Consider the following 20355-nt stretch of genomic DNA (forward strand, 5'->3'; position numbering starts at 1 on the left):
TAAGTAGCCCTGTGTTGCTCTGTTCATTAAGGAATTCCTGACATTTTAGGCTAAGTACAAACTGTTCCGTTTTTAATGTGATGGACATGTAATAGATGTTACCTGCCTTTAGTGTGGTTTTGGAATACTTTGTTCCAAGTCTCAGGCACTTCTCTCTACGAAACTGGTATGTATCGGTTTTTGTGAACCTCCACAATCTATTTCCTAGTACCTTTTACCTGAAACCCGCCCATTGTCACAGGAAGCCAATAGCGTGGCCTAACGCAGGTAAAACTTCGGCTCCCGCTCACAGATCGAGAAAAGCCGAATAAACTAGTTCTGGAGGACACGGTTGACATACGTTTACCTACCAGCATCTCGTGTTTTTTAAATAGTGAACGGATCGGATTTACCGTTCCAACTCGAAAGTCCAGTCCGGCAGAGCGAAATGACACAGGAGCTTGGCAAGTAAGTGGGCCTACACGGTCCAGTTGTGTTGGGTGTATGAATCTGAGCAGAATACGTCTGTTTACGGGAATGATAAAAATGTTTATCGCAATTCGGTTGATGAACTTCCATAGCCTAATTCCAGGTAGCCTAGGTAAACTTTTGTGAGTTACTGGGTCACAATTGTAATATTTTTAGTATTTTTACAGATGTATTTAAGATTGTTTAATGCTGATCCTGTAAATATTTTGAAATTATATTTAGAATTTGGAAAACTTTTGAAAGAACTCTATTACATTAATGACAGTTGTGTAATACACTTGATTGTGCATTGAATTTAAGACAATGTACTCACACACTGTACTGACACACTCGTCCTATTTCTGTACCCGACATCTTATATTTAAACAAAGCGATTACATTAATTTACTACTAATAGACATTAGTGATTAGTCTGATTGCCATGACACAGACAACGAATTGAATACCTGTCTTGCTGGTAGAGCAGGATAATAGATCTGTCAAGAGTGCTACTGCTAGAAGTAGCTGCTTCTGTCCGTGTAATATGGAACATGGAAGAGGTTATGGCTATTATTGGGCATAATTAGGGAGATTCTGAACTTTGAATGTTGGACTGTGCAGGAAGGGAGATTCTGAACTAAATGTTGACCTGTCCCACTGCAGAAAAATGGGGATTCGAAACTAAAAGTTGGGACTGTAGAAAGGGGGATTCTGAACTAAATGTTGGACTGTCCCACTCACTGTGCAGAAAGAGGGGTGTTCTGGTGCTCCAGAATGAGCCGTCGTACAGCGGTGGTCAGCGGCAAGCATTCACGGAGGATGACGAGGCATGGAGGGCCTTCCTGGAGAACCCCCTGACAGCCGCCTCCAAGGCCATGATGAGCATCAATGGAGATGAGGACAGTGCCAACGCTCTGGGCCTCCTCTACGACTACTACAAGGTACCTACTAAACTCACCCTGTCTTTTAAAGATAATTCGTCAAATTCCAAATAACTTTACAGATCTTCATTGTAAAGTGTTTAAACACTGTTTCCCATGCTTGTTCAATGAACAATAAACAATTAATGAACATGCACCCGTGGAACGGTTGTTAAGACACTTAACAGCTTACGGTCGGTAGGCAATTAAGGTCACAGTTATGAAAACTTAGGACACTAAAGAGGCCTTTCTGCTGACTGAAAAACATCAAAAGAAAGATGCCCAGGGTCCCTGCTCATCTGCGTGAATGTGCTTTAAGCATGCTGCAAGGAGGCATGAGGACTGTAGATGTGGCCAGGGCAATAAATTGCAATGTCCATACTGTGAGACGCCTAAGACAGAGCTACAGGGAGACAGGACGGACAGCTGATCATCCTCGCAGTGGCAGACCACGTGTAACAACACCTGCACAGGATCGGTACATCCAAACATCACGCCTGCGGGACAGGTACAGGGTGGCAACAACTGCCCGAGTTACACCAGGAACGCACAATCTCTCCATCAGTGCTCAGACTGTCCGCAATAGGCTGAGAGAGGCTGGACTGAGGGCTTGTAGGCCTGTTGTAAGGCAGGTCCTCACCAGACATCACCGGCAACAACATCGCCTATGGGCACAAACCCACCGTCGCTGGACCAGACAGAACTGGCAAAAAAGTGCTCTTCACTGACAAGTCGTGGTTTTGTCTCACCAGGGGTGATGGTCGGATTCACGTTTATCGTCGAAGAAATGAGCGTTACTTGTTGAAATATTTTTTATTGAACACACACAAGAATGGTGTATAGGTATAAAAGACAAGTATACAATTCTTATCTAAACATAAAAGAGCAGACAGGAACAACAAGACCCAGAGTTCTAGGTACAAAACAAATATTACAAAACAAGACATACAGAACATGGACATGTAGAATGTAGAAAGAAAGAGGGTAGATGTCACCCCCCCCCCCCCCCCCCACCCCCCCACTGCGCGGATGGCAGGGCCAGCACATGCTGCCCAAAGGTAGATTAAAATATTACAATTGAGAGTACAAATTCACAGCACCGACTCGTCCAGGTAGGAGAGGAAAGGCTGCCAGATTTGATCAAATGTTGATAATTTATTGTTCACAATATATCTAATTCTTTCTAAGTGTACAGTGTTTGCCAATTCTCTGAGCCATAATTTGGTAGAGGGCGCTTCCCTCCTTTTCCAAAATAACAATATAATTTTTTGGGCCGAAATGAAACTGTAAGAGATTAGTTGTTTTGGGGGATTGGTTAATCTGTTTAGGGAATCAGACACTCCCAGGATTATCAGAAGCGGGTTTCGGTCTATTGAAGTCGCCAGAACTTCAGAGAGGATCCTAAAAATTCCACGCCAATAACAATACAAGCTAGAGCATAGGGCAAAGCAGTGGAGTAGTGTACCCTGCGCAGCTTGACATTTATCACACGTAGGGATGAATCAGGAAATATCCTATGCAGTTTAGTTTGGAATAGTGTAATCTGTGTAATACCTTGAACTGTATGAGATGATGTCTGGAGTTAATGGAGCATGTGTGGATATACTCCAAGCTCTCTTCCCAGTCTGCCACCGAATTGTCAGTCCCTAGTTCTTCCTCACCATTTTGCCTTAATGGCATTTGTAGAAGGCGTGCTAACAGATTGAAAAGGGTCCTATAGACGCGATATCAGTTTGTCTGAGGTGGGGCATATTTTTATGCACCCGTCAAACATGGAAGGTTTAGCATTCCCAAATGTTGGGAGGTGTTTTCTAACATAGTCTCTAATTTGTGGGTATCTGAAAAAGTTACTTCTGGGAAGATTATAAATTTCCCTCAGCAACTCAAAGGAAGCAAAGGTCCCTTCTATGTATAAATCCCCTATAGTACTTATCCCCAACTCTCCCCATCGCTCAAAGGTGTTATCAAGGTTAGAGGGGGCAAAGGAGGGATTCCTGGCGACAGGGAGCATGAATGACATTGGTCTAAGCTCAAAGTGGACTTTAATTTGCTTCCAGATTCGGACTGTGCTATGTATAATATGATTGTTACAATAAAGTGACATCTCCAGATTGACAGGTGACACAATCACAGCGCCAATAGAGAAGGGGTGACACTCCTCACGCTCCATACTAAGCCAGCAAAAACGTAACAGTGCGGAGGTTAGCGGCCCAATAGTCAAATATAAAATTTGGGAGAGACCATCCTCCTTCCATCTTGGATTTACAGAGTTTTTTTTTTACCTATCCTGTGTGTTTTATAATCCCAGATGAAAGGATTGATAATTGAGTCCAGTTGTTTATGAAAGGATTTAGGTATGGGATTGAGAACTGGGATGTTCTGGTATAGGTAGAGCAGTTGTGGGAGGAAGACCATTTTAATGGCATTAATTATTCCGAGCAGAGAAATTGGGAGAGTTCTCCAAAATTGTATGTTTGCCTTGAGTTTTTGCATCAGAGAGGGGAAATTCTCTTTAAATAGTGAGGAGTATTGTTTGGTAACTACAATTCTTAGGTAGGTCAATTTTTCTGAAGATAACTTAACTGGAAGATCTTCTAGCCAAGAGGTGTTTTGCAACCGTATGGGCATTAATTTGCTCTTGTTCCAATTTATTCTGTATCCCGAGAAGGTACCAAACAAATTAATCACATCAAGAATAGCTGGGATACTAGCCTGGGGTTCTGTTACATAGAGGAGAATGTCATCTGCGTATAGGGAAATCTTATTTAGAGTATCTTTAGTATTGTCTCAGTTGTTGAATCTTATGTTCATACAAATATTTACGCATGTTAAGTTTGCTGAAAATAAACGCAGTTGACAGTGAGGATGTTTCTTCTTTTGCTGAGTTTATATTACTACTACTATATACCTACTATACTATAACGATTCTATAAGTACCTCCACCTCCATAAATGTATCATATGTATTGTATTACTTTTCTAGGTGCCACGAGATAGGAGAACGGCTGGACAGCCCAAAACAGAAGTGCTCCTGGGCGATACTGATCCAAACAAAATGTAATGAATATCCTTAGTTATGCTGTTGTTATCCAGTTATGACTTGGAATACTTTACGTTTACTGTAAATTGAGACAAAGTGTGTTGAAGTAAAGAAAGTTGCGCTCTGAGATGACATTTACTCTGATCATCTCCTCAGAAATGTCATGATGCCACTTCAAGACTCTCCCCTGAGGGCCGTCCCTCGCAACACTGCGGCCAAGGGCAGCAGCCAACCCAGCCGGGGGGACAAGATCCGGGCTCTCTACCCAGCCTCAGACTCCATAGTCTGCCTCTCCAGCCCTCCCTCCTACTCCATCAGCACAGGGCGGACCCTGGCCCTGCACTCCTTCCCAGTGGGCCTCCCCCCTGGTCCCCACAGCTCCCACAGTTCTCAGTCCGACGGAATGGCCTTCAGTCACCAGCTCAACCACAGCCAGTACAGCCCCAGAGCCAAGAGCCTCACCCCCGATTCCACCTACACAGAGCCCTACAAGGACAGCTCCAATGAGGTAGGTCCTCTAACTGTTACTCTAGAACCAGATTGAACCAGGGCATCATTTTACACTGAGCAGCACAATCCTCTTGTGGAGCTGTACTGCTTACACCCAGGATTCTTTTTTTTAAAACATTTTTAATTGAACCTTTATTTAGCTAGGCAAGTCAGTTAAGAACAAATTCTTATTTACAATGACGGCCTAGGAACAGTGGGTTAACTGCCTTGTTCAGGGGGGGATTCGATCCACCAATCTTTCGGTTACTGGCCCAACTCTCTAACCACTCGGCTACCTGCCACCCCATTGAAATGAATGAGAGTGTCTCACGCTCTGTACAAGTAGCAGGCTTGTGAGAAACAGCCTATTCACTTGTAGTATAATATGTCATGGTCACCTATACAGATTATTATGGCATATTCCCTATAGTGCACTATAAAGCCAAGTGAATAGGGTGCCATTTGGGTCGTATCCTATGTCTATGGTGCTAATGTTCCCCTGGAATGTTTTGTTGTGACCCACAGGTCTTCCCTCTCTCGGAGGAGCTCCAGCAACGTATGACCTCCATCCCTCCCGGTGGATACCCTTACTACAGCTTGACAGCAAGGTAACATACTCAGTCAAACATGGGATAGAGACTGGGAGACACATTGAGAGAGACATTCCTTTTACACATTCATGTTAAAGGCAGAATAAATGAACTGAACTTTGTGTGTTTTCAAAAATGCTTTCATAGTCACCAGACATCAAGGATGTATGATGACAGAATATTCTCTCTCTCAGTCAACACTTTGAGTACATGCTGGAGGCTCCCCAGTCTATCCGGCCCAAGAGCGGCAGTGGCCAGATGAGTTACCTGAACAAGGGCCAGTTCTACCCCATCACCCTAAGAGAGCTAGGGGGCCCCACGGTCCTACCCCACCTCAATGGAGCATTCCGAGTATGAGCTTCTCTATTGTATCTCTTCTGTTTCTTTTCTTATCGCTCTTTCTGTCTCTCCTCCCTCCCTCTCTGTGTCTTTCTCTCCCTTCTCTTTCATCTCTCATCTATTTCTATTCTACAAGTATCTAGTGTGTCTCTAGGTTTGGGGAATGTTTTGGGAATGACTTACTGATGGAATATTTCAGAGTGTGGTGATGCTGGTGTTTGGAGAGGAAAAGTTCACAGAAGACCAGCTCAAACACTGGAGATACTGGCACAGCCGACAGCACACAGCCAAGCAGCGCTGCATTGATATTGGTAAGGGGTTACACACACGCATTCATACACACACTGCAATCATACGCACACACACAACCGCATGCATGCACACACTCTCACTCACACTAGGGCTGCACAATTAATTGAATTCACATCGAAATCGCAGTATTGACATGTGCAATATTCATATCGCAAGAAATCCATATCGCATGCAATATTTTGAAATGCATCTCAGCCGTGTGCAATGTCTGTTTTTATAATTTGCTATGTTTTTTTCTGCTCTTGTGGCCGCTTTCTGCACACATCAAGCCACGCCCTCTGTCACTCAAGCAGCGCAGTCCGTCTTCCTCGCTGTTAAATTCATTATACGTTTGCATGCTGTTGTGTTAGGTCAAATGCAGTCAATCGATTGTTCCAAACAAGAACGATGCTGCTTTACACACACACACACACACACACACACACACACACACAACCAAAACAGTCACTAAACATTATTGTTTGTGTGTAAACGATCTTGTTGTATCTCTTCCCTGTTTGTTCATCCCAGCTGACTACAAAGAGAGCTTCAATACGATTGCCAGTATTGAGGAGATTGCCTACAATGCCATCTCTTTCACATGGGACACTAAGGACGAGCCACGGGTAAAATAGGCCAATATTTTGGGCTCCGGGGTGAAGTTTCCTCTGGGTACAGATCTAGGATCAACTTGCCCTCCCCCAATCTTAACCTGAACCAATAGTGTAAAAAATGCAAGATCAACGTCTAGACTCTAGAGACTCTAGTCTAGAGGCAACTTCACTCTACACCAGAATTTGGAGCAAAATGTATGTCTTTGTCAGAAAAATAAAGTAGTTACAAACAATCTCCAGCTGGGGGAGACATACACAAGTAAATCAATCATACACAACACTTTGAAACAACCCACGACTACAGTTTCTAGAGTCTACAATTTTCTACCTTGGTTTTCTACCAGCATGACAGAAATGTCAGACTCAATGGAAATAAACCCATAAATGTGCATCAGAACTGTTCATTTACATGTAAAAGATTCTGTCTATTACTACTCTAACAGTGTATATTTTCATGTCATTATTGGTGTGTTTATTTAATGTTGTATGTGAGCCTCATGCCATAGACTTTTCTGTCCAATGTAAATTGGATGAACAATAAAGTGTTTAAGAATTTGAATCCTTATGTACCTTGATCTTTGCCCCATCAGGTGTTTGTGTCAGTGAACTGTCTGAGTACAGACTTCTCCCCTCAAAAGGGAGTGCGGGGCCTTCCTCTCAACCTCCAGATTGACACCTACAGCTGTGGTGGCCATGGTGACAAGCTAGTGCACAGAGCCTACTGCCAGATCAAGGTGTTCTGTGACAAAGGTGCCGAGAGGAAGATCCGAGACGAGGAGAGGAAGCAGACTCAAAGGAAGGGAAGGGGACAGGAGACAACTGCAGCCTGTGAGTACAGTACACCTGATACAATCAATCAGTCAGTCTTTAAGTCACACACACACACACCCATACATATATACTACCGTTCAAAAGTTTGGGGTCACTTAGAAATGTTCTTGTTTTTGAAAGAAAAACACATTTGGTGTTAGCTAATCCAAGTTTATCATTTTAAAGGGCTAATTGATCATTAGAAAACTCTTTCGCAATTATGTTAGCACAGCTGAAAACTGCCCTTCTTTAGACTAGTTGAGTATCTGGAGCATCAGCATTTGGTGGTTCGATTACAGGCTCAAAATGGCCAGAAACAAAGAACTTTCTTCTGAAACTCGTCAGTCTATTCTTGTTCTGAGAAATGAAGGCTATTCAGTGCGAGAAATTGCCAAGAAACTGAAGATTTTGTACAACGCTGTGTACTACTCCCTTCACAAAACAGCGCAAACTGGCTCTAACCAGAATAGAAAGAGGAGTGGAAGGCCCCGGTGCACAACTGAGCAAGAGGACAAGTACATTAGAGTGTCTAGTTTGAGAAACAGACGCCTCACAAGTCCTCAACTGGCAGCTTCATGAAATTGTACCCGCAAAACACCAGTCTCAACATCAACAGTGAAGAGGCGACTCCGGGATGCTGGCCTTCTATGCAGAGTTACAAAGAAAAAGCCATATCTCAGACTGGCCAATAAAAATAAAAGATTAAGATGGGCAAAAGGACACTGGACAGAGGGACTCTGCCTAGATGGCCAGCATCTCCGAGTCGCCTCTTCACTGTTGACGTTGAGACTGGTGTTTTACAGGTACTATTTAATGAAGCTGCCAGTTGAGGACTTGTTCTGTGAAGGGAGTAGTTTCCATGACCAAGCAGCCACACACAAGCCTAAGATCACCATGCGCAATGCCAAGCGTCGGCTGGAGTGGTTGTAAAGCTCGCCGCATTTGGACTCTGGAGCAGTGGAAACACGTTCTCTGGAGTGATGAATCACACTTCACCATTTGGCAGTTCAATGGATGAATTTGTTCAATTCAACTTACACCCAAACAAAATTTCTGCATTTCCATATATTTCTGCATTTCCTGCACTCATTTGAGATCATTTCCACACTGCCACGTAGGGTTGCACAATATGGGAAAACAATCTAGGCCTTATTTTTAACCAAATGTTGCAATTGCGATTTGACTTGTGATTTAGAGCAAAACACTTGGGTTGGATTCATGGAAATGTAATTATTATTCAAATTCTAAAGTGAGAATATTTTAGTAAGGACTTTAAATACAGTTTCACATGACGACAAATGAAAATGCCAGGGAGGAGTTATTGTGACAGGGTAGGAACCAAAGTGTTGACCAGTGTTTCCTAGGGGACCCTATAATCTTTGGCTTCATTTAATGTTTTCACTCAGCTACTTCATGTAGTTAACATTCCTGCTTTGTGTATTCCTCTTTGATGTAGAAGATATTGTTGCACATAAAATATGCTCGGACGCAGTACATTTATCAGCTAGCTTGCGATTAGCATTAGCGGCTAACAAGCTAGTGGATTTATTTATATATATATATATATGTATATGTTAAAAAGAGCCTGGGCGCGAATCCAGAGTCTCTCTGGTGGCACAGCTGGCGCTGCAGTACAGCGCCCTTAACCACTGCGCCACCCGGGAGGCCCCTCTAGTGGATTTATATTAAGAAGAAAATTGAAAACACTATCATTGCCATCAATATTGTTTCATGTGCTGCATTGATCATATATGTCTCTTGAGTGACAGGGGGCAGGGCTAGGTCTGTGTGGAAAGTGGCATGGAGAGAGAGAGTGGAGATGGATGACTCAAGTAGCAAATAAACTATATATATGGACATTACACACAGCGTATCACATTTAACAAACATTCAAATGGCGTTATAGAAGGTAAAGTAAAAACCAAACCAGTCCATGCATCAATACCGGTATATCGTAAAATACGGTATACCACCCAGCTCTACCTGCTCGGATGCATAGTGCCAAATGTAAAGTTTGGTGGAGGAGGAATAATGGTCTGGGGCTGTTTTTCATGGTTCGGGCTAGACCCCTTAGTTCCAGTGAAGGGAATCTTAACGCTACAGCATATAAGGACATTCTAGACAACTTTGTTTGGGGAAAGCCCTTTCCTGTTTCAGCATGACAATGCCCAGTGTACAAAGCAAGGTCCATACAGAAATGGTTTGTCAAGATCAGTGTGGAAGAACTTGACTGGCCTGCACAGCGCCCTGACCTCAACCTCATCGAGCACCTTTGGGATGAATTGGAATGCCGACAGCGAGATAGGTGTAATCGCCCAACATCAGTGCCCAACCTCACTAATGCTCTTGTTGCTGAATGGAAGCCCCTGCAGCAATGTTCCAACATCTAGTGGAATGTCTTCCTAGAAGAGTAGAGTCTGTTATAGCAGCAAAGGGGGGACCAAATCCATATTAATGCCCATGATTTTGGAATGAGATGTTCGACGAGCAGGTTTCCACGTACTTTTGGTCATGTAGTGTGTGTATATACAGTGCCTTGCGAAAGTATTCGGCCCCCTTGAACTTTGCGACCTTTTGCCACATTTCAGGCTTCAAACATAAAGATATAAAACTGTATTTTTTTTGTGAAGAATCAACAACAAGTGGGACACAATCATGAAGTGGAACGACATTTATTGGATATTTCAAACTTTTTTAACAAATCAAAAACTGAAAAATTGGGCGTGCAAAATTATTCAGCCCCCTTAAGTTAATACTTTGTAGCGCCACCTTTTGCTGCGATTACAGCTGTAAGTCGCTTGGGGTATGTCTCTATCAGTTTTGCACATCGAGAGACTGAAATGTTTTCCCATTCCTCCTTGCAAAACAGCTCGAGCTCAGTGAGGTTGGATGGAGAGCATTTGTGAACAGCAGTTTTCAGTTCTTTCCACAGATTCTCGATTGGATTCAGGTCTGGACTTTGACTTGGCCATTCTAACACGTGGATATGTTTATTTTTGAACCATTCCATTGTAGATTTTGCTTTATGTTTTGGATCATTGTCTTGTTGGAAGACAAATCTCCGTCCCAGTCTCAGGTCTTTTGCAGACTCCATCAGGTTTTCTTCCAGAATGGTCCTATATTTGGCTCCATCCATCTTCCCATCAATTTTAACCATCTTCCCTATCCCTGCTGAAGAAAAGCAGGCCCAAACCATGATGCTGCCACCACCATGTTTGACAGTGGGGATGGTGTGTTCAGCTGTGTTGCTTTTACGCCAAACATAACGTTTTGCATTGTTGCCAAAAAGTTCAATTTTGGTTTCATCTGACCAGAGCACCTTCTTCCACATGTTTGGTGTGTCTCCCAGGTGGCTTGTGGCAAACTTTAAACTACACTTTTTATGGATATCTTTAAGAAATGTCTTTCTTCTTGCCACTCTTCCATAAAGGCCAGATTTGTGCAATATACGACTGATTGTTGTCCTATAGACAGAGTCTCCCACCTCAGCTGTAGATCTCTGCAGTTCATCCAGAGTGATCATGGGCCTCTTGGCTGCATCTCTGATCAGTCTTCTCCTTGTATGAGCTGAAAGTTTAGAGGGACGGCCAGGTCTTGGTAGATTTGCAGTGGTCTGATACTCCTTCCATTTCAATATTATCGCTTGCACAGTGCTCCTTGGGATGTTTAAAGCTTGGGAAATCTTTTTGTATCCAAATCCGGCTTTAAACTTCTTCACAACAGTATCTCGGACCTGCCTGGTGTGTTCCTTGTTCTTCATGATGCTCTCTGCGCTTTTAACGGACCTCTGAGACTATCACAGTGCAGGTGCATTTATACGGAGGCTTGATTACACACAGGTGGATTGTATTTATCATCATTAGTCATTTAGGTCAACATTGGATCATTCAGAGATCCTCACTGAACTTCTGGAGAGAGTTTGCTGCACTGAAAGTAAAGGGGCTGAATAATTTTGCACGCCCAATTTTTCAGTTTTTGATTTGTTAAAACAGTTTGAAATATCCAATAAATGTTGTTCCACTTCATGATTGTGTCCCACTTGTTGTTGATTCTTCACAAAAAAATACAGTTTTATATCTTTATGTTTGAAGCCTGAAATGTGGCAAAAGGTCGCAAAGTTCAAGGGGGCCGAATACTTTCGCAAGGCACTGTATATATATGTATATCTCGATATATCTCAATTAATCTCTCGATTACAGACAACATAAACAACAACATAAACATAAACATGAATGGTACCGTAGATCTGTCACGATACATGTGAGATAACGAGCAGCATTAAGAATGAAACACATCGACAATCTCACTGCCAAAATGTTTAGCCAGCTAGCTATGGGCTGGCAGTATGGGATTATGGAAAGTGGGTTAAATTGTTTATTTGTCATCTTTCTAGATAGTTATCTAGCTGTGACCATCTGGCTAGTATCATCAAGGGCTTTCTACAAAATAGCAACATTAGCTCAGCTAGCTAGCATTGGCATCTACACCATAAACTAAGCAACACACGCGGACATGCATTGCCAAACAAGGCTACTGCCACCTTTTGGTTTGGAGTATTTTAACAAGGCTTTGTGGCTGATGACTTAAACGTCTTTTCTGTGTGAACACAAAAGAGATTGACTGCCTACACTGTTCAGAGGTGTAATTACTCTCGCCTGGTGAACGGTAGACAACCTTATGTGTGTCCCTGCTCTTAGTTCCGGTACTTTGGACAAATCACAATTTCGCAGGTGTTGGCTTCTTTTGAATTTTGGATGGGTTGGGGACATTTGGCCCATAGACTTGCCCGCAACTTGCAAAGAGAGAGGGTGGAGCTCTTCAGTCCGTTTCCGATCCTCATTCTATCTCTTCTCAAAACATATGAACCCAGAACTTAATCGAACATCTGACCAATTACGCAAGACTTTAGTTCTGGGTTAACCGAGATTAATATATAGTGCTTATAACGAATACATTTTTCTTTGTGTGATTCACAAAATCCTGTCCTCAACTAACCCCTAAAAAGCAAGCCAGGGAAACAGCATGTCAAGGGTAAAGAAACTCAGTTTCTAGAGTTGACATACAATAGTAGACCTGCCTCAATAAAATAAAAAACACCTTGAAGAAAAGGAATAGCACATGTTCTTTGCAACAGTCCCATTGGTCTCTTCTCACAACCGATGGTGGAGCGCCCAGACGGAGGGCCCCTTATTTTGGTGAGCGAGACTACCGTCCCATCCTGCTCCCATGTTAACCTCTCTACCTCCCCCTGCTGTCCTATCGCAGGTGTGGAAGACCCTCTGAAGCTGAAGCATGTGGACATAACATCGTTCAAAGCCATGAGTGATATGAACTCCCAGCCGGTCCTCTTCATCCCTGAGGTTTACTTCCCCAGCACCCAGCGCCACCATGTAAGTCCTACATTACATGTCAAGTTAAAATATTAAAGCATTAAATCCTCCATTGTCCAGAAATTGTATCTAAATCCAAATTGGTTTTCTAGAAAGGTACTAAGAGAGGCCCATCCTGTGTTTAAGAGTTTTGCATCTTAAGCATGCATTTAAGAGTTTTGCATCTTAAAACCTTACAGTGGATCCCTGTTTAAAGGATCCTCCTTTTTAAATGAAGTCATACAGAGTTGGCTACCATTTCAATTTCATCCTCCAGAAAAGGCAGATCCTGATATTACAGCAAATAATATGGCCAAACTCCAATATACTGATAGAGAAGAAAAACACATCTGGGAGGGGAGGGGATTTACTAAAAGGATATCATATTTATGAAGGACATTGTAAACAAAAATGGTAAAATTGTGTCACACAAGCAACTAATAGCAGTGTACCGAGGAGTATGCTCAATACGAAATTATAACAAACTCATCACGACTCTATCACAAAATTGGAAGAGACAATTACTTAAACAAGAAAGTAAAGAATTAGTCTGTCTGCCTCCCATTAAAAATCATAAATGGCTTAAAATGATTAGTATAAATCAAAAAATGTATCAGTTCCACTTAGAATCAAAAGGTTTGACAGCGATGCTGTATACATTTCATGTCCGTTGGAAACAGGTCTTTGATGTCCCAATACCTTGGCATAGGGTCTGACATATAAAACAACAATTGACACATCAATCCGCTCGTTTCAACTATTATATAAAATGCTTGCCACAAAAAGAATGCTCAATATATGGGGCATTGAACAGTCAGCCTTGTACAGACTCTACCACAAGGAAACATATGTTCTTGTACTGTCCATTGGTGGCTCTCTTTTGGAGTCAGGTCCAGGAATGGTTTTTATGTCATAATATCAGGGTTCAGGTGGACCTGCAAACTGTAACATTAGGGGACCTGAAAACCAGAATCAGCCAATGGGAAATATCAAAATATTTATTTTTAGGGCAATATACTAAGTAGAAATGTTATGAATAGGGAGGTTCAGGACCCTCGTTAGACATCATAGTAAAATGGAGGGATGTGTTGCTAAAGGAAATAGCTAAATGGCATTATACTAGGAAAGATGGGTTAATCTGTGGACATCGGAGGGTCGGTGTGGGTGAAAAATCCAACAATTGAAGAAAGAGGAGATATTTATAATTATTTAACTACAGGTACCGTTAGATGTGAGCGAAATAACTGTAAGTAAGCAGTAGAAGTATGGCTGTCCGTTAGTTTACTCCAAGTAGGGTAGGGATGGTAGGGTGGGGGGATAAGTAAAGGGAAAATCATGCAAACAATTAAATTAATAGAACCTACAATCTATCTGAAGTATTAAAGCTGATCTACCCCACCCCCAAGAAAATAATCTTACATTACCCATGTTTAGGGTTTCAAAATTCTAGTAACTTTCCCAAAGTTCCTGGACTTTTTAGAAATACCAGTTGGAGGATTCCTGGAATGGAGGCAATACGCTGGGAGGCAATACGCTGGGAGGCAATACGCAGGGAGGGAATCCTCCAACTGGGATTTCTGGAAAAACCTGGGAACTTTGGGAAAGAAACTGGAATGCAACCCTACCCATGTTACACTGCAGCATATCGTCAAACCTACCATAGTCTCTAGGGACGTTTTGTTTTTAGCCTTTGCTAGGACTGAGCAACATTTCATTTAATAATAATTTGTAATACAAATGAGTTATAAAATTTTTTACACCTGGTTGCATACAATACTTCTGATTCATTTAAATACAATAATCAGCTGAAATAGAGGAGTAAAGCTCATATAACAAGACTTACTTAAATTTGTGTGAGATCACATGTAAATACATTACATTTTTGAGACATCTTTTCAGAAAATGTGTGTTGTGCAACATAAAGAACACAAAAGGACTATCACAGCTAAGAGACGGCAGCCCTCAAGGGGTGCTGGTGCTACACTGACTGGAGAGTTTCAGTGTAGTTGGCTTGAGACAATAGCAGCTGAACAAATAGCCCAGGTGAAGAACATTCTGGAGATGTGACATCACATGATGTCCTTGTTATTGTCCTGTAGGGGCTCGGGTTTCCCCCTCAAGGTGGTTGTCCCTGTAAACAACTAGAGTACTAACGATCCGAAACATGAACAAAGACTATGCTCTGGGTCATTTACATGTTATATTTATTAGCAGTGGTGTAAAGTACTTAAGTAAAAATACTTTAAAGTACTAATTATGTCGTTTTTGGGGGGTATCTATACTTTACTTTACTGTTTTTATTCTTGACTACTTTTACTTCACTAAATTCCTAAAGAAAATAATGTACGTTTTTTCCCGGACACTCAAAAGTACTCATTACTTTTTGAATGCTTAGCAGGAAAGGAAAATGGTGCAATTCACACACTTACCAAAAGAACATCCCTGGTCATCCCTACTGCCTCTGATCTGGAGGACACGCTAAACATACATGCTTTGTTAGTCAATTATGTTTAAGTGTTGGAGTGTGCCATTGGCTATCCAGAAATAAGAAAAACAAGAAAATGGTGCTGTTTGCTTAATATAAAGGATTGTAAATTATTTATACTTTTACTTTTGATACTTAAGTACATCTTAGCAATTACATTTACTTTTGATACTTGAGTACATTTAAAACCAAATACTTTTAGACTTACTCAAGTAGTATTTTACTGGGTGACTCACTTTTACTTGAGTCATTTTCTATTAAAGGTATTTTTACTTTTACTCAAGTATGACAGTTGGGTGCTTTTTCTACCACTGCTTTTTAGCAGACGTTATTTGCATAGATATCAGTATAGATACGGATATCGGGTATCTAATCTTGCTCTTTATCCTTTATCAGACATGCGTATCAGATGACGGTGAGGATGGGTGAGTACAGTTCTTCTTTTAGACAAGACTTGTAATATCAGGTAACATGTATAGATGCTATAAATGTCAAAAACATTTTTTTTATAATAATTGGAAATGCTGCATACCCATAATAAGTGATTAACTGCATTTTCCGTACTCATCCATACTCACGAGTCATACATGTATTGTTTGTTTTTCTGCAGCTTGGGGCAGAAGAGACTGCTCCACTATGATGAGGAATTTGACTCTGCCACTCACAAGAGAGCCAGGAGGGAGGAGCCAGAAAAGGGTACATCAAACAGTAGAGACATATGCAGACAGGCAGACAGGCAGGCAGACGGACGGACAGAAAAGGAGACCGTTTAGAGACAGTAAAGAGAAGGCATAAACCGGTGAGAGAGAATTATAGAACGCGGGAGCAAATAGAGAGAATGAGTGAGGGAAAGATAATTAAAAAATAGCGTGAGAGAGAGGGAGAAATGCTTTCTGGCTGGCTGCACTGTAGTTGTGTTTGTTGCTCTGGCTGCTGTTGTTCAGGCTGCTCCCACCTAGTTCAGCTTACTGAATTCATGTAAACACAGGCCACGTGGCTTCCAAAGCCCCCCCCCCCCCCCCTCTGAATGCACAAAACACAACACACACAAACACACTCAACTGGTTTTCCAAGTGGAACGTGATCATTTTCCTGACATGTAGTCAGTCCAAAGGGGATTGCTTTTTTCTCCCCACTCACGTGTGTGGCGGGGGAAAGGTTCTGAGAATGATTAGGGGCTGTTTACTGTTTGGTGTGGTCTCTGTCAGACTAGTCTATTGCTGACCAGGCTCATAGCCAATTCCCAAGACGCCAGCAAGAAAGGAGCAAAGTGCAATTATGGTCCAGCCTGCTCTCGGTGTAACAAAGGGGTGTCCAAAATGGCCCCCTATCCTGGGCTATGGTCAAAAGTAGTGCACTATATAGGGAATAGGGTGCCAATTCACTATCTTTATGGGGGGTGAGTGGAAGTTTTTTTCAGCATGAACACACACCACAACCATGGAAATATCACCCAACAGGATATTAGGGCAATGCTGTATTAGTTGCTAAGATCTTACGTCAGTTACTTGACTGGGAGAGAAACCCACACAGTATTTTAATGTTTGAAACTGTCTCACACCCATGTCGAAAAACATACTTTGTGTGTATTCCTACCTCCTTTTGCTTATGGCAACTCTCCCTCACACTGGGGGTTGGTGTGGTGTGGTAGTATCTGACTGGGTTGGTGTGGAATTTGAATGTACCTCTCCCTCACACTGAGGGGGTTGGTGTGGTAGGCAATCTTTTAGTGTGGTATCTGACTTTTGGTTTCGTCTCTCTCTGTGTTCCTCTAGTGCTGCTCTACGTCCGTAAGGAGACAGAGGAGGTGTTTGATGCTCTAATGCTGAGGACGCCCACTCTGGCAGGACTACTGGAGGCTGTGAGCAGATGTTGTTGGGTTCCATAGAACCTTTGTTTTTGCAGAAGTATTTTCAGAACTCCTCGGTTTTTGGAGATGAGTCTAAAATGAATCTATTTAGCTCAGAACGTCTTCTTTTACATGACTGTATTTATCCCAGGGATATCATTTCTCAACTGGCAAAGTTCAAAAATAGCTGTAGTCGGACTTTGTCTGATAAGTGTTGTATGTTTTGAGTGTGTGCCATATAAGTGACCTTGATTTTTTTTCCCCCCGTGGGTTTAAATACATAGTAAGCAGACATAGCTATTTGTGTGAAGTGTGCCACCCTGGATGCGTCCTAAATGACACCCTATTCCCTTTATAGTGAACTACTTTTGACCAGGGTCCATAGGGTTCTGGTCAAAAGTAGTGCACTGTATAGTGTATATACGGTGCTATTTGGGATGCAAACCACAGTGTCACAGTCAGATAGGTTTGTTTCCTGTTTGTGTCTGTCAGGAAGCAGTCACTCATCAGAGAAGGCACACAGACGTTCAGTGGAATGTATTGTATTGTCTGACTGTTCACGCCCAGTTCTCATAGGGGGTTTCCCATGTTTTTCATCACATCTCTAGGTATCTGATAAATATGAGCTGCCGCTTGGAAAAATGGGGAAAGTCTACAAGAGGTGCAAAAAAGGGTAAGACCGGTGTCACCGCTCATGATGTAGGTCACTGGGAATAGTGTGTGTCCCAAATGGCACCCTATTCCCTATATAGTGCACTACTTTTGACCAGGGCCATAAGGCTCTGGTCAGAAGTAGTGCACCACATAGGGAATATGGTGCCATTTGGGACGGGTGGAAAGTAAATAATCTAGAACATGTTTATAGAGTAAACTCCACTTTGAAAATAAGTAAATCACTTCTACTCTCTTGTCTGTAGGATCCTAGTTCATATGGACGACAACATCATCAAGCATTACTCCAACGAGGATGCCTTCCACATCCGCATGGAGGAGGTGGGGGGAAAGGTCCTGCTGACACTGACCGAGATCTGACAGATATACATTAGGGCCAGCAACGTTTCAAAACGTTTCGCAATGGAAAACGAAAATAACAATTTCTTATTGGACCAGTACAGGTTATTGAACCTCCCTGTTTTATACATTTTTCTTCTGTTTGGTTCCTCCAAGGTCAGGTCCTTGGAGGAGGGACACATGTTGAGCTCCAAGGGCGTGAGTAGGGACCCAGAACAGTAAGATGCACAACTGTAACATACTTCTACAAGTAAAACTAGATATTTTCATGACTTCTGCCTTTCTGCTGCACCAGTGACTACAAGGCCATTTTCTGGTTGCGCAACATTGCTACCTCGTTCGCTGGCAAGATTCTTGTTGCATTTTCACTTAAAATATGACTGATTGATTCACTGTCTCCATGTTAAAAGTTGAAATTATTTTTGAGGAACATTTGGAAACAACATTGTGTAACAGCCAATTATATTTTCCTTGCTTAAATGTAGACATGTTGTACTACTACTTTACAGTATATGTCGCTGTGAATGAATTATTTTCCAGGCGAGATGGCAGAGTGTTGTTTAGAATGTCAGTGTTCATAAAAGTTCATATTATGTATTATTTTCAAAGATATGCAGTGGTCAGTTTTAAGAAATGGACTTGTAAAACATGATGCGGTGACCGGTTAGGGCTATTTCTGTCTGAGTATGTACTTTAATATTTTTTATTTGTATGTTTACACCATGAAAAAGTAATATATGAATTCAATAATATATGTATTTATATTTACATTTTGTGCCAAGTGTGGTGTGTGTATCTGAATCTAGATATATAGGTGTCAGCTCCATATGTGATGACACAATGTGAATATTTCTTGGCAACAGGAAATGGGGGTGGGGGTCAGGAAGTGTGCGTTAGTGTTTCAAAACCTTGTCTGTCATGCGAGAACTGGTTTGAAATCAGTCCTGTTAGCAGATGCTTACCTACAGTGGTTATTAAATTTGTTAAAGTCGTTCTTCAGACTAAGTATTTCTTTGCACATTGTGTTTTTGTGAGGGAACTTAACTCAACTGCATCAACGAGGCATGACGCAGAGATGTGTGCAGATTTGGTGATTAGGCTCTGGTCAAAAGTAGTGCACTATATTGGGAATATGGTACCATTTGGGATGCAAGTTCAGTTTCATATAAATAGAACCACAATAGGAAAGTGTGTCTTATTGCCCTTTAAATTGAGTTAGAAAAATAATATAGAGTCTTGAGAACCATCTTTCTCACAGCTCTTTTAGTTCTATCCTGAACATCATGCAGTCAGGCTGTCCCATGCTACTTGTTTCAAAAACACCTAGGCCCGTACACATTAAGTTGTACACTTTTGCCACAATGGTTGTGATACAACAGAGAGATATTCGGAACCAAAAGAATTACAAAAGTGCTGTAGAGACCCATCGTAATGGTTGTGTAATAATCTTTGCACAGACGAAGTCTATTGCAACCATACTTAACAGGCGGATCTCGACCCGGGAACATTGTCAATACCTGACTTTATTTTTGTTGTATTGTTTATTTTTGGGAAATCAGTCTTGCTTTTTAACTTACTGATGTTGTAATAGTAGAAGGCACACGGTGCCTTGAAAATTGGTAGTGCATGGGCAGTTTTCCTCTTATGTCATTCACTGACTGTCTGACCTTAGAGAGCTTTTACTAACTTGTCAGCAGAGATGGGCAGTATTTCAATTACTTCTGAGTATTCTGTAATTTGTATTACACTGGGTTGAACTACAGTCCAATGTATTTTGTAACAAGATACTTCTGAGAGTCGTAATTTGTATTTTCAAAACCATATTTTTTTTTTATAGCGGATCAATTTTGTGGACCCCTCTCACCCTGCATTGGTATCAGAAGCCTGATGGCACTATGGTGTGATTAGAGCATCTTATAAAATAATGACATATAATTAATTGTACATGTAAAAATGGACAATTGCAATTCAATGGGGCACCTTAAATTACATTTCGGGGAAAAAAAAGCCGAATCGGCTCCTTCATTCATTGAATCAGATGGCTCATTCATCACAAAGCCCAATGATATTGCAAACTACTTTAATTACTTTTTCATTGGCAG

General features: G+C 41.7%; 1 protein-coding gene across 1 annotated transcript; it reads left to right on the forward strand.

Annotated features, from left to right (window-relative positions):
• Positions 1 to 320: 320 nt before the first annotated feature.
• LOC139407741 (grainyhead-like protein 1 homolog) lies at positions 321 to 19247 on the forward strand. Its single transcript, XM_071151597.1, has 15 exons — positions 321 to 447; positions 1196 to 1388; positions 4350 to 4423; positions 4563 to 4914; positions 5421 to 5503; positions 5680 to 5836; positions 6024 to 6135; positions 6647 to 6741; positions 7320 to 7557; positions 12805 to 12929; positions 15790 to 15818; positions 16004 to 16089; positions 17169 to 17254; positions 17851 to 17915; positions 18160 to 19247. Exons 1-15 carry the CDS (start codon positions 428 to 430, stop codon positions 18272 to 18274), a joined length of 1830 nt encoding a protein of 609 aa, XP_071007698.1. The 5' UTR covers positions 321 to 427; the 3' UTR covers positions 18275 to 19247.
• The last annotated feature ends 1108 nt before the right edge of the window (positions 19248 to 20355 follow it).

The sequence above is a fragment of the Oncorhynchus clarkii genome, chromosome 4, assembly GCF_045791955.1.
Source record: "Oncorhynchus clarkii lewisi isolate Uvic-CL-2024 chromosome 4, UVic_Ocla_1.0, whole genome shotgun sequence".
Classification (NCBI taxonomy): Eukaryota; Metazoa; Chordata; class Actinopteri; order Salmoniformes; family Salmonidae; genus Oncorhynchus; species Oncorhynchus clarkii.

What these genes read in the sequence shown, in the direction of transcription:
- LOC139407741 (XM_071151597.1), top strand. Translation starts at nt 428, where the DNA reads ATGACACAGGAGCTTGGCAA. An exon ending in TCCTCTACGACTACTACAAG is followed by an intron (nt 1,389 to 4,349) that starts GTACCTACTAAA and finishes TTACTTTTCTAG; the next exon opens with GTGCCACGAGATAGGAGAAC. An exon ending in TCAGATGACGGTGAGGATGG is followed by an intron (nt 15,819 to 16,003) that starts GTGAGTACAGTT and finishes GTTTTTCTGCAG; the next exon opens with CTTGGGGCAGAAGAGACTGC.